The 13,366-nt window shown below is 39.4% G+C and overlaps 1 protein-coding gene and 1 long non-coding RNA gene across 3 annotated transcripts; both read left to right on the top strand.

The window, feature by feature from the left end:
* The first annotated feature begins 75 nt into the window (after positions 1-75).
* LOC123970592 (cytochrome P450 2J4-like) lies at positions 76-3,997 on the top strand. Its single transcript, XM_046048714.1, has 6 exons — positions 76-266; positions 473-633; positions 2,107-2,283; positions 2,387-2,525; positions 3,297-3,437; positions 3,659-3,997. The coding sequence occupies exons 1-6, from the start codon at positions 254-256 to the stop codon at positions 3,832-3,834; spliced, it is 807 nt and encodes a 268-aa protein (XP_045904670.1). The 5' UTR covers positions 76-253; the 3' UTR covers positions 3,835-3,997.
* Positions 3,998-8,608: 4,611 nt separating this feature from the next.
* On the top strand, positions 8,609-13,325 carry LOC123970607. 2 transcript variants are annotated; one of them, XR_006825021.1, is made up of 3 exons: positions 8,609-8,728; positions 12,554-12,716; positions 12,857-13,325. It is a non-coding gene; the product is annotated as an uncharacterized LOC123970607 (long non-coding RNA). The 2 variants fall into 2 exon arrangements; XR_006825022.1 differs by lacking the exon at positions 8,609-8,728 and adding an exon at positions 10,399-10,798.
* Positions 13,326-13,366: the final 41 nt, after the last annotated feature.

The following is a 13,366-nucleotide window of genomic DNA, read 5'->3' as shown; positions in this document are numbered from 1 at the left end:
CCATCCATCCAGCAGGAGTGCCAATATCTCACTGAAGCTTTTGCCCTTCAGCAAGGCAACAAACAAATCTTATTTTTCAACAAGCAACAACTAATCAACTAATCCATAACTAGTTACAGGGCAGTATGCTTTTTCACCATGACACAGTCTTTTTTTATGTTAAGTACATGTTCCCTTTCCCTTCAACTTCGCTACATCTTTGCCACAGGGCATGCTGGCAGAGGCATGCAGCAACACCATGGAGCACTGAACGATGCACTTTAGACGTTAGTTTGTTTCAGTTTGGCAGTGGCTGACACTGTAAATGTATCTGATAGACCAGCCTGTTAATCATCCATAATTATAATCAATATGTCATAGTACTCTTCTTCTGCCTGTGGCTCATCACACAGTTCATGTTTTGACTTTGTGTTCTTTTATTTTTTTACAAAGTTTCTGTGTGTTTTCTCTACATTTCCTCTTTCTTTTACAGGCAAGCCTTTTGATGCCCAATCACTGATTACCAGTGCTGTGTCCAACATCATCTGCTGCCTGGTGTTTGGTGATCGCTTTGAATACACTGACAAGCAGTACCAGGGTATTCTTCAGAAGTTGAATGAAATAATGTACTTACAGGGAAGTTTGTGGACACAGGTGAGCCTCCTGCAGCGCATATGAATCTTTTTCTTAATCAGAATTTATCCATGCAGACCACAAAAGTCAGTGATGTGTTTTATTAACTATTTTGTAAAAGGTTTCAAGAACAACACAATGAATGAAACTAACATAAAATGCATTAAATTAGATAAAAATGTGCAGCAGTACTCAGATAGTAAAGTAAAAGTATGAATACAACTATTTAAAAATACTCTATTACAAGTAAAAGTCCTGAATTAAACCTCTATTTAAATCTTAAGTGCGGGACTTTTACATATAAATAAACGTCCGTTACATTCAAGCCCAAACGATTTCACACAATGCTTATTAAGACTGATGCTACCAGGTAAATCTCTCTGTATTCGCAGTATACAGGAGTTTTTAAATCTGGTGTCTGTGACGCCATTCCCCTGCTGGTGAAGTCAGTATGGCAGAGCCTATATGTCAGAAACATGTGGGACAGTGTTGTGTTGTTATCAAGGCTACACACAAAAAACTGAGGTCACTAGAGTGCACACACATTGGAACACATTTGGCTGACTCAAGGGATCAAGACAAGTTAGCACAGGTACAAACTATGCACACATAACAGGGGAGACATCGAGGCACAGGTGGAGCACATTAGAGCGGGGACAGGTAATCACATAGGGCAGGAGGGTAGACAAAGACCTGGAAAGAGACAAGACGATAAATTTCAGGAAGTGGTTGCAGACATAAAACTGGACACATAACCTAACTGCAGAAGCTGGGCATGACAGTAGCTGCTCTCACTGAAGTACAAAAGTTTTATAAGCAAAATGTACCAAGAATTAATTTAAGTAAAAAGTACTCTTGCAAATATGGAATATGGATGCCATTTCTGTCGATATTAAATAAATAACATAAATACATAGGCTTATGAAATAAATCCTGTTGATAAATCATTATTTAAAAAGATCACAGATCCTTCAATCATGTTATGAGTGTTTTCAATGCATAGTTTTTCCACCAGAGGTCACTCTGCAACTCCCCTGTGTTGCACAGGTGTTTGAAAAGCCACAAATCCACCACAAAACACAGCAATCAGCTGACATAATCAGCTGTACTATTGTTTAAAGTACTATTTATTTATTTTTAAACTGCATTATGTCATGTTATCTTGGTGAGGTCTCATAACTAAATAAATTTTAGGGATAATCTGATGTTATGTGTTTCTGAAATGAAGGGAATAAAACGAATATTGTCTCATTTATTGGAGTATTAGATTTTAAAATTCTCAAATATCAAAATCCCATATTGGTCGGGCTCTAATCCTCCATCACAGTATACGAAATGTTATATTGCAATATTGATTTATTGTGATTTACATCTGTTTTTTTGACAAATCCAGCAAACAAATTAGTTTTGCCACGTTTGCCGCGGCCTCCAGCTGAGGTTGTGAACTACTGCCTGATTCTCTGATGATCTGGTAACTGTCATCATGCTCTGTAGGTTTATAACACATATCCCTGGCTGATGAAGTGGGTGCCCGGACCTCACCAGAGGATATTCACTCTGACACAAAACTTAGATGACTTTGTAGAGATCAAGATTAAAGAACACAGAGAAAGCCTTGACCCGTCCTCACCGAGAGACTACATCCACTGCTTCCTCGCAGAGATGGGAGAGGCGAGTGTTTGCATTGTGTTTGTTTTCTTTGTTGTTGTTTGTTTGCTCTCTAATGAAATATGTCAGCTGATACTAGAAACTGCATTTTGTGTTTAGTTGATAGAAGGAGGACACAGATTCTGGTTTTGATTTAAAAAATCTGGCTGTTTGCACTCTGGACCTGTTTGGTGCTGGAACTGAAACTACTACCACAACTTTACACTGGGGACTGCTATTCATGATGTACTACCCTGACATACAAGGTGTGTGTGTGTGTGAGTGTGTGTGTGTTTGTGTGTGTGTGAGTAATATCTGTGCTGCCTCATGCCGCTTGTATTATAAGCATCTTGCCATGATCTTAAAGGATCAGGGGTCCCTCACAGGTCAGTCCTGTGTTGGGAAAGGAAGTGTGTGGGATGTATTGCATGCAGTGCTTCTTTGCTGCCAACTCAACAATCATGGTCAAAAATCAACAATGGTTTTCAACCCAGTCGTTTCAGCTACGTGAAGATATCTTTAATATAAAGACCAACTTTTATATTCTCTAAAAACCAAATCTGCAAGCAAATTTTATACTACATTTATATTAACTGAATAACCAATAACTGTCTGTAAGGTTAGAAGTTTGTTTGAAAATAATCAGAAAAAAATGGAAAATAGATTATTTTATATTAACATGTAGGTTAAAACCACTGTTGCACTTTGGTGCAGACATTTTACACCTGACAATTTCACAAAACAATCAACAACCATTTAGTAGCTGTTCTTGAGCTTTTGGTCATTTCACATGATCTTAATCAGCCCAGTTGATGTGCAATGATTTCCTTTTTATTTATTTTTTTGGTGCATTTTTATATTTGAGATTCAGTGATATGATTGTTGTATTATTTTTATATAATATTTTCAGTTATTATGATTCGTTCCTTAGCTGCTGTTTCCAAGGTTGAGAATTAACCTTGTAATTTGCTTATTTTATCCCAGAAGTACAAAAAAACAGTTTGAATTACAGTTTTCATTAATTGCATTTCCTCAAGGCACCACTATCATGCCCACGCTGAACTCAGTTCTACATGATGAGTCGATGTGGGAAACTCCACACACCTTCAACCCTCAACATTTTCTGGACCAGGACGGCAAATTTAGGAAGAGAGAGGCCTTCCTTCCTTTTTCAGCAGGTTAGTCAGTAGTTACAAGCCTCTGAAACTCAGTAATTTGTAGTTTAAACCAGTTGTTTTCCTGTCTAACTGATTACCATAGTAGGGAGGGGATCAGGCTCCATGTCGTACTGTATTCTGTGGTTGTTTCACACTCTGAGCTGCAGCGATATTATATGATCAAAGTGAATCTCTTAAAAATTGTGTGAATATAACTCATCGTTTGCTCTTTGTGTTCTCAGGTAAGCGTGTGTGTCTTGGGGAGCAGCTAGCCAGGATGGAGTTATTCCTCTTCTTTACCTCCCTCCTTCAGAGGTTTTCTTTCTCAGCATGCGCTGGAGAGCAGCCCAGTCTGGAGTTCAAGTTGGGAGCCACTCGCTGTCCCAAACCTTACCGCATCTGTGCCGTACCACGATAAACCACCAAATGAACCATCTGTTTCACAACACAATGAATCACAGCGTTCCACTACAGTTATTTCACCAGCAAGGACCACACAATCAAAAGATTGTGATTTACTACCCCAATTCCAATGAAGTTGGGACGTTGTGTAAAACGTAAATAAAACCAGAATACAATGATTTGCAAATCCTTTTCAACCTATGTTCAATTGAATACACTACAAAGACAAGATATTTAATGTTCAAACTGATAAACTTTATTGTTTTTTGCAGATATTCACTCACTTTGAATTTGATGCCTGCAACATGTTCCAAAAACAGGACAGGGGCATGTTTACCACTGTGTTACATCACCTTTCCTTTTAACAACACTCAAGAAGCGTTTGGGAACTGAGGACACTAATTGTTGCAGCTTCTTTCCCATTCTTGCTTGATGTACAACTTCAGTTGCTCAACAGTCCAGGATCTCCGTTGTCGTAGTTTGCGCTTCATAATGCGCCACACATTTTCAATGGGAGACAGGTCTGGACTGCAGGCAGGCCAGTCTAGTACTCGCACTCTTTTACAAGCCACGCTGTTGTAACACGTGCAGAATGTGGCTTGGCATTGTCTTGCTGAAATAAACAGGGACGTCCCTGAAAAAGACGTTGCTTGGATGGCAGCATATGTTGCGCCAAAACCTGTATGTACCTTTCAGCGCTGATGGTGCCTTCACAGATGTGCAAGTTACCCATGCCATGGGCACTAACACACCCCCATAATATCACAGATGCTGGCTTTAGAACTGTGCGCTGATAACAATCCGGATGATCCTTTTCCTCTTTGGCCCGGAGGACACGATGTGGACTCGTCAGACCACAGCACACTTTTCCACTTTGCGTCAGTCCATCTCAGATGAGCTCGGGCCCAGAGAAGCCGGCGGCATTTGGGTGTTATTGATATATGGCTTTTGCTTTGCGTGGTAGAGTTTTAACTTGCACTTGTTGATGTAGCGACGAACTGTGTTAACAATAGACAATAGTTTTCTGAAGTGTTCCTGAACACATTGATGTCGGTTTTTAATGCAGTGCCGCCTGAGGGATCGAAGGTCACGGGCATTCAATGTTGGTTTTTGGGCTTGCCACTTACGTGCAGAGATTTCTCCAGATTCTCTGAATCTTTTGATGATATTATGGACCGGAGATGATGAAATCCCTACATTCCTTGCAAATGTACATTGAGAAATGTTGTTCTTAAACTTTTGGGCTATTTGCTCACGCAGTTGTTAACAAAGTGGTGAACCTCGCCCCATCCTTGCTTTTCGGGGATGCTCCTTTTATACCCAATCATGACACTCACCTGTTTCCAATTAACCTGTTCACCTGTGGAATGTTCCAAACAGGTGTTTTTTGAGCATTCCTCAGCTTTCCCAGTCTTTTTTGGAACATGTTGCAGGCATCAAAAAGTGTGTGATTATTTGCAAAAAACAATAAAGTTTATCAGTTTAAACATTAAATATCTTGTCTTTTTAGTGTATTAAATTGAATATAGGTTGAAAAGGGTTTTCAAATGAATGTATTCTGGTTTTATATACGTTTTACACGTTGTGGCGAGAGGTTTTCGTCCTGATACCCGTAACTTGCTTAAAGAAGTGGTATTATGCTTTTTGGCTTTTCTCCCTCTGCTTTATTGAGTTATTTATCTTTTTGTGCATGTAACAGGTTTGCAAAGTCTACCCCAAAGGGAGTCCACATCTCCCACAGAAAACTCTGCTCTGAACTGCCTGAAAACAGCTCATTTGTAGTCCAGCCGTTTCCCTTTCATCCCTGTGACGTCACAGGAATGAAGTGCGTGTATGGTTTTGTGTAAATATACAGTGTATTGTATACACAGTCCTTCAATTAAACCACTAGTCTACCTGTTTCCTTTACTATTTGTCTAATACAAAACACTGCACTGTAGGTTAGAAAAGGTTATCTCCTTCAAGTAGGCCTACATATGACAAACTGAAAAGAACAAGCTACTTTTGATGTGTTTTATTTCCAGTTCATGCTTTTTCAGGCAGTTCATCAGAACTTGATGAATACAATTTGCAGTTTCATCACTATCTTCATAAAAGTCAAGTAACTTCAGACACAGAAAAATACGTTTCTGCGTTACGGGGGGGCAGACCGGGATTCTTACTGCTGCAAGCATGTAGGCCTGGGGCTAACTGAAAGTATCAGGGGTGTTGGTCTTATAATAATAATAATTATTATTATTGTTGTTGTTGTTTTTATCAACAGCTGCTGCTGCTGTGTACGCGACCTTTCTTTTCTTCATGAGAGGGAACAATTTAGAAAGTTGCATGGCGCTGTGGAGAGCCCCAAGCTGCAGTAGTGCATGGATTATGCGTAATATTCCTCCAGCCAGAGGGAAGATCATGAACTGTTCACAGCGCGCCAAGTTTTGTGCTGAGTTTTGCCTGCCTGCTGAAAATTGCATGCACCTTAGGGGTAGTAACGCTAATTCATACTGAGAAAAGAGGTGGATGCAAATCTCAGCAGGTAGCCTACAATATCTCTTCTGCCGATTTATGCATTCACCTTTTCAGACACTTTGCTGCAGCAATGTGCAATATGACAAAAAATATGGTGTTTTTTGAAAATTGTAAACATGTAAACCTGTTCTGTTCTGGTGAGCATAATACCACCTTTTTAAAATCCTTAGTTTAACCCTCAAAAGTACATATTTAGATCAGTGAACATGTCAGTGCATCCGAATGATGGAAGTCCTTGCGTCATTGTTTACGAACAAGATAGTCAAAATGTTGCCATGTTGTCAGTATAAAATTAGTGTACTCTGGAAGTATTTTCTGAATTAAACTATGGCTGAGGTGTTGATGACAGTGATTGAAAACCTTTTCTGTATGACATAAACCACTTTCACCAGTACAAAGTTATACAATGCAAGAGATTGGACCGGATTCACAGTTTCACTGTGATGTGTTGACAGACCGTTTCATTGTGATACAGAAAATAAAAAGACAGGACTGTTTTACAGCACTGCATAGTATAATGGTAAAAATTAGATTAATAAGAAATGTCAACATGGGAAAGCCAAGTGGACGGCCTGTGGCCTCTGACTGAATAAGAGTTCCAGATGAGAACATGTAAGTCAACATCAGGACTGACATATACCAAGAGACGCATGACCCTCCAGCAGAAGGTTGTTCTTCAGTGAATGGAGTCAATCTGTGAGGGGGAGAAGCCCTGGAAAAGGCAAGCTCACAAAGGCAAAGGCAATATATACAATAACAATAATAAAGGCAATCTGAATGTGATGATGTGAGAGTTTGTCGTCACGCAAACAAAACCCACAACTTGTGGTTGAACTTATCTTTAGGTCCATCTCAGCAGTTGCATGTGTGGAGCATATTAGGCAGCCAGAAGAAAGGTGGGCTGCGGATGGTGACAGTTTTGTGGAAGGTAATGTGTCAAAGCTATTCATTACCTTTGGATTTTATATTGATAATGCCGATCTTGTAAAACAAAGGTACACCAAATACCAGAAATGGTTTATTCAGATACAGTCCTTCGCTTTCTTAGCTGAGAGTTAGATGAAAAGATTGCTACTACTTAAATGTATGCATGATATAGAATAACTTTCTCTGGACTGTGCCCAACCAAGAAGTAATATCTTCATAATCCCTGTGAAACCATGACTCAAGGATCTAACATAGGAGTTATAAACATATTATAAGTTATAACATATTAAAGGAATATTTCACTGCTGGAAGGATGGTAATTTCATAAAATTGCATCGTCTATGCAGTCAAAAGATGCAAATATTTTTGAAACTGGTGCTACATGACCACAGAAAACAAAGAAAAGGGGCTGTGGGATTCCCTTTTGTTCAAAAGGTAGAAAACCTAACAACCAGAATGTTGCCTTTCAAGGTCACTTCCACTCCCAAACTTCCCTAACTCTACAGTCAGTGCCAGTGATTGTTCTAGCCAGTTGATTTTGGACATGATGTTTGAGGAGCTGCACCTGACTGTCTGTGGAGGCCAGCATACAAAGAATGCAGAAGTACAATCTGTAGTACGAAGAATAGCTCTAGAGCTGGCAAAAGCCCGGCGGCGTCATCTGGCAGACTTGACGTCAAATGGACAGGGAGATCAGGGTGCAGGCAACTGTTCATTTACTAGCCCACCTACACTATAATGATACAAAGATGGTTAAAAATCAGCAAAGTTTCTCTGTAATTAGTGTGTGTTAAAAGTGCTGGTAGGTGTTGTTACCTTCAGCCAGGCTATCTGTTTCCCACTTTCAAGTACAGTGGTGAGATGCGACGGTACAAGATCTTTCTGGGTAATGACCAGAAACAGGAACTGCCCTGTTATGCTGCTATGAACCAGTGTTCAGTTCAGGTACCAGCGCTGTGTTTGTCTCCTGGACGTCGCCAGGGAACAAACATTGGTCAGCATCTGGAGGAAAACTGCTGCATTATGTGTTAGAATGGACACGTGTACCTGCACCTGTATCTGTATCTGTACTGTGGCAAAAACTGGCCAAAGATCAAAACAACACATCCATCACAGATACAGAGAGACGAAACAGACCCCGTCTGCAGGCACTGGAACACAACATTTATAAATACAAACACAAGGGCTTAAACTGGGATCAAACAGTGGCGTCTTGTGGCCAGTTTATGAATTACACTAGTTGTAAAACTTAATAATATGATACTCTAAATACAACTGAAGGCTGAGTTCTTAAGCAAATTTGAATGTTTGTGAAATATAGTGGCATTCATGGTGAGAGTAGTTTAGTTTTTCCTGTATTGTTTTAGGTCTGACTGCAGGTGTGAGGTACAGTATCTCTCTGTACGCTGTGACCACCAGAGGTGTTAGTGCTCCATCTTCCGGTCTGGTCTACTCCAAAGAACAGAGTAAGTTTCATAGATGCCACATGTCCCCAAAACAGTTTATTCCTACAATTTTAAGCTTAAAGATGAAAATGTTTCAACATCTGAGTTCATCATGTGATAGATTTTGTACATTTCTCATATATATATGCTCAATAGTAATCATCTGGTCTTACTATGTGTTTCAGAGCCAGGATCCAGTCCCAAAATGTCAATACTGGTCCACAAAGCCAGGCGAGCTGCCTGTAGACCAGCAGAGAGGCTTCATCACACACTACACCATCTATCTCCAGATACTGGACTCCAACAACTCAGAAGTCAGCGGTGAGATTAAAATCTTTCAACATCTGAGTTCATCATGTGATAGATTTTGTATATTTCTCATATATAGGCCTATAGTAAGTCTACAGTCATCATCTGTCACAAACAAAATCATGCAATCTGAAGATGTCACCTTGAGCTTTTGGACAGTGAACAACATTTTAAACAATTAATTGATCGATTCTTAGTTGCAGCCTTACCTGCGAACATGGGTAGGCCGTCGTAAATCCATAAAATAAAACATTTTTCTGCGTTCAAAACATTTGTTATCCCCGTTTTCAACTACTATTTGGTTTAATATTTTAGATTAAGATACCAGTTCAAGTTGGTCTCATATTTACCAGCTGCAACATTAAAGTAAAGCTTACGCAGTAATGAATCTGTAGTTATTATCCAATCAGTTAATAATACTGAAATGTGCGATTCTTCATAATGAGTTCTTTTGGTACTTTGAGTAGGCATTTAATGCTAATTCTTTTGTAGTCTACTTTTACTTAAAGAGGACATATTATGCTTTTTGCCTTTTTTCCTCTCCTTTATTGAGTTATATAGGCCCACCTTTTTCTGCATGTAATAGGTTTGCAAAGTGAAAAACGGAGGTGGAAAGACTAGAAAAATATTCTACTTACTAGCTCATTTAAATTTTACCCAGTAAAAGATACTTTGTTACTATTTTATCCTCCTAAAAAACGTATTTATATTTATTTATTATCAGCCAGGCTATATAATATACATTATGTATACATTATAGTAAAACAATGACATTTTATGTTATAATGAGAAGCTTAATGTTTTTCACTTCATTAAGAAACTGGCGGAACAGATTTCACTCTGGCGGGCCGCACTGGACTGGGAAAACGGGAAACACTGGACTCTATATGAAGTCATAGCCTATCCCTATTTACATTCAAACAGGTGTTAATTTTAATGGGATATCATAAACGCTAGTATAATACATATCTAGTTACCAGCAAGTTCTTAATGCCAACCAACATTGTCATGCACCGATGTCTTTTTGGCTATTTGAAGCAAAGCATCTTACCAAATTATTAAAACTTACTTATCAATGGAAAAAGGCTATTATTTCACTGACCTCTTCATCAGGGGGTCCTCAGCTACATTAGTTCAAGGGCACGAATTTTTCTAAGCAGACAATGTGGAGGCCGGACTTTAAAAAATAATTGTAGGCCTAATTGCCACATTACTGTTAAATATTTTCAACTTTCGCAAAATTGATATTTTTATTGACTGATTTCAGTGTGAACCGACTCCTAAAAACATGGTAGGCCTAAATCCTTAATGATAAATTTACATAGGCCTACTTATGCTCCAGACCGCAGACAAGGAGTTCACTGAGGAGTGATGGATCTGTAACTGTGATTGGCATGATATAGGCTATTAATCAACCGGTTTGACGCTATTATGCTGCTGCGCCGTTATTTACGCATGAGACACCTGTAGTTACTGGTGATAACAACTATCAACTTGCCTTTTAATACCACAAGGCACAGAAGTCTGGGGCAGATAAACAAACTATAGTCAGGCAGTCGCTTCTCTTTTCCATAATTAGCCTATGTGAGCAGTCATGATCTGACTTTATGCTGCACACAACATGAGTCTGCGAAAAGCGAAAGTAAAAGGAGCTGGTTGCCTGGCTGAGAAGGGGGAGGTGTGCACCCTGTGGCTTGCAGCTCTTTATATGGCTTTTTCCGACTTGTTAACTGGGACGCGGTCAGCTCGGGTGTGACGACATTCCCACCTCCGACTTCCGAGGTAAATATAATGCAGAACTAGGCACGCAAACCGGATGTCTTCTCGATACCAACTTTGTTTAGAACATTCCCTTCATTCACCGGACAGATTCATTCACCGGTCGCGATATCGCATAGCCTACTGATAAATAAACAAGACAACAAATGGAGACAATACACAAAGTACTCGGCTTGGAGTGGATGGACGGCACGAGTCTTTTAATATTTCTGTGTGTTTTTCTGTTGTTGACTGATGTTTTGAAGAACAGAGTGCCGACCAACTTTCCTCCTGGACCCTGGGCTCTTCCTTTGATTGGTGACCTTCATCGCATCCAACCCTCTCCAATGCCTCTTGGAGGAAAAAAAAAAAAATTCCCTCTTTACCCTCTTTAGGCAAAATATGTTGCCTAAAATCTGTTTGATCATTGTTTTTACTCCTTTCCACCAGACTTTCTTTTTTGAATGATTAAATAAGTAGGCTAAATATAGAAGAAAAAGCAGAAAGCAGAAAGCTGCACATTCCCTTGGGAATGTAGGAAATCATTAACTCAAGTTGAAGGATTTTTGTAAAAAGCAAATTCATGGCCTAATTCATCCAGGATTAAATTTGACTTGACAGATGACATGTGACATTTTATAGACCAAACAATTAATTGATTAATGGAGAAAATAATCTGCAGATTCATTGATAATGAAAATAATTGTTGGTTGAAGCCTTTTTATGACATAAAAAATATTGGTAGTGAACCTGAAATGAAATGGGGTCTGATACTTTGACACTCTTTTGTGTGTCACAGCTAGATGAAACAGTAAATTCTGTGGATGATACAGATACTTCGTAGCATACATTTTAATAAATACTGTATTTAAGGACACCAGGCACAGGGGAGAAAGAGAAAGAGGATAACCTTACCCAGGTTGTATGCCAGCTTGGAGGAGGTGGACTCAAACGCTTGGTGCTCAAATGCAGTCAAGATGGACTCTGTTTCCCAAATGTCAGATTGTTTATTGTGAAGATGAAACCCCATTATCATCTGGTTGCTGCTGTTTACATTCACCCCAGATGCAAATTAAAAAAATGCTATATATGTAAATAAATTACTGTATATATTGTTTTCTTTTATATGTTACCATATTTTAATATACACTTAAAAGGTGTGTGTGTAGCATGAAAGGACTACAAGTTTAATTTCATTATACAAACTGGTGCTGTATAATTACAACTAAACATTCTTGTACCTTTAGCATCAAATGTTCCAGTTTTTTATCTCACTGCCTGTTGACAACAGCCACACATTTTCCCTCAAACGTAGCCATCTATGATCCTTAATAACTGCATATTGAGTAACTCCTGCATTGGCTTCAACATTCAGGCATGTGGTTGCAGCTTGATTTCCGTCCACAGGATTAATACTATCCAAAACTATTGTCCAAAAGGCTGCTCTACTCTGCATCTGGTCAGAGGTATCGGAGGGGCCATTGTTATGTGTGAGGCGGCAGACACTTTTTTCCATGTAGTGGTGAAACGGGACATCACACCTCAAAATAATCTGTCACCACAAGGGAGTTTATGAAACAAGAAGAAACACATTTACACTAGTATCTACAGAGCCAATTTATGTCAATAATAACAAAGGAAGCAGGATAAAACATGAAACACCACCCACATCAGCCAGGTGCATGTTTGTGCTGTCACCCTCTGAAGCTAGACTGATTTTGTTTTGACATTCTCAGAAACTAGGTCAACTCTGAACACCTGTCTGATCTCTGTGTTCAGTTTGCAGAGAACTATGGAAACGTTTTCAGCCTTCGGCTGTTCGGTGGACGGATTGTGGTGATTAATGGCTACAAGCTTGTAAGAGAAGCCCTGGTCCACAAAGGAGAGGACTACATAGATCGCCCCATCATACCAATGGCAGAAGCATTAATTGGGAACAGAGGTCTGTGTTGTATTTTGTTTAAAAGTTGCTAGTTAGGATTTAGGTAGTAGCATCAGACTGACACCATATTAGGTTAGCTAGTTGTTAGTTTTACTCATTTCCAGTTACCTTCGATGTAATGCTGTTTGTGTTTCCAAAAGGTCTGTTGATGTCAAGTGGCAATCCATGGAAGCAGCAGAGGAGATTTGCTCTTCATACACTCAGAAACTTTGGTGTGGGCAAGAAGAGCCTGGAGCCATCCATCCAGCAGGAGTGCCAATATCTCACTGAAGCTTTTGCCCTTCAGCAAGGCAACAAACAAATCTTATTTTTCAACAAGCAACAACTAATCAACTAATCCATAACTAGTTACAGGGCAGTATGCTTTTTCACCATGACACAGTCTTTTTTTATGTTAAGTACATGTTCCCTTTCCCTTCAACTTCGCTACATCTTTGCCACAGGGCATGCTGGCAGAGGCATGCAGCAACACCATGGAGCACTGAACGATGCACTTTAGACGTTAGTTTGTTTCAGTTTGGCAGTGGCTGACACTGTAAATGTATCTGATAGACCAGCCTGTTAATCATCCATAATTATAATCAATATGTCATAGTACTCTTCTTCTGCCTGTGGCTCATCACACAGTTCATGTTTTGACTTTGTGTTCT

The sequence above is a fragment of the Micropterus dolomieu genome, linkage group LG05 (assembly GCF_021292245.1).
Source record: "Micropterus dolomieu isolate WLL.071019.BEF.003 ecotype Adirondacks linkage group LG05, ASM2129224v1, whole genome shotgun sequence".
Classification (NCBI taxonomy): Eukaryota; Metazoa; Chordata; class Actinopteri; order Centrarchiformes; family Centrarchidae; genus Micropterus; species Micropterus dolomieu.
Note: the sequence above shows the minus strand (reverse complement) of the source record. Positions and strands in the feature narration are given on the sequence as shown.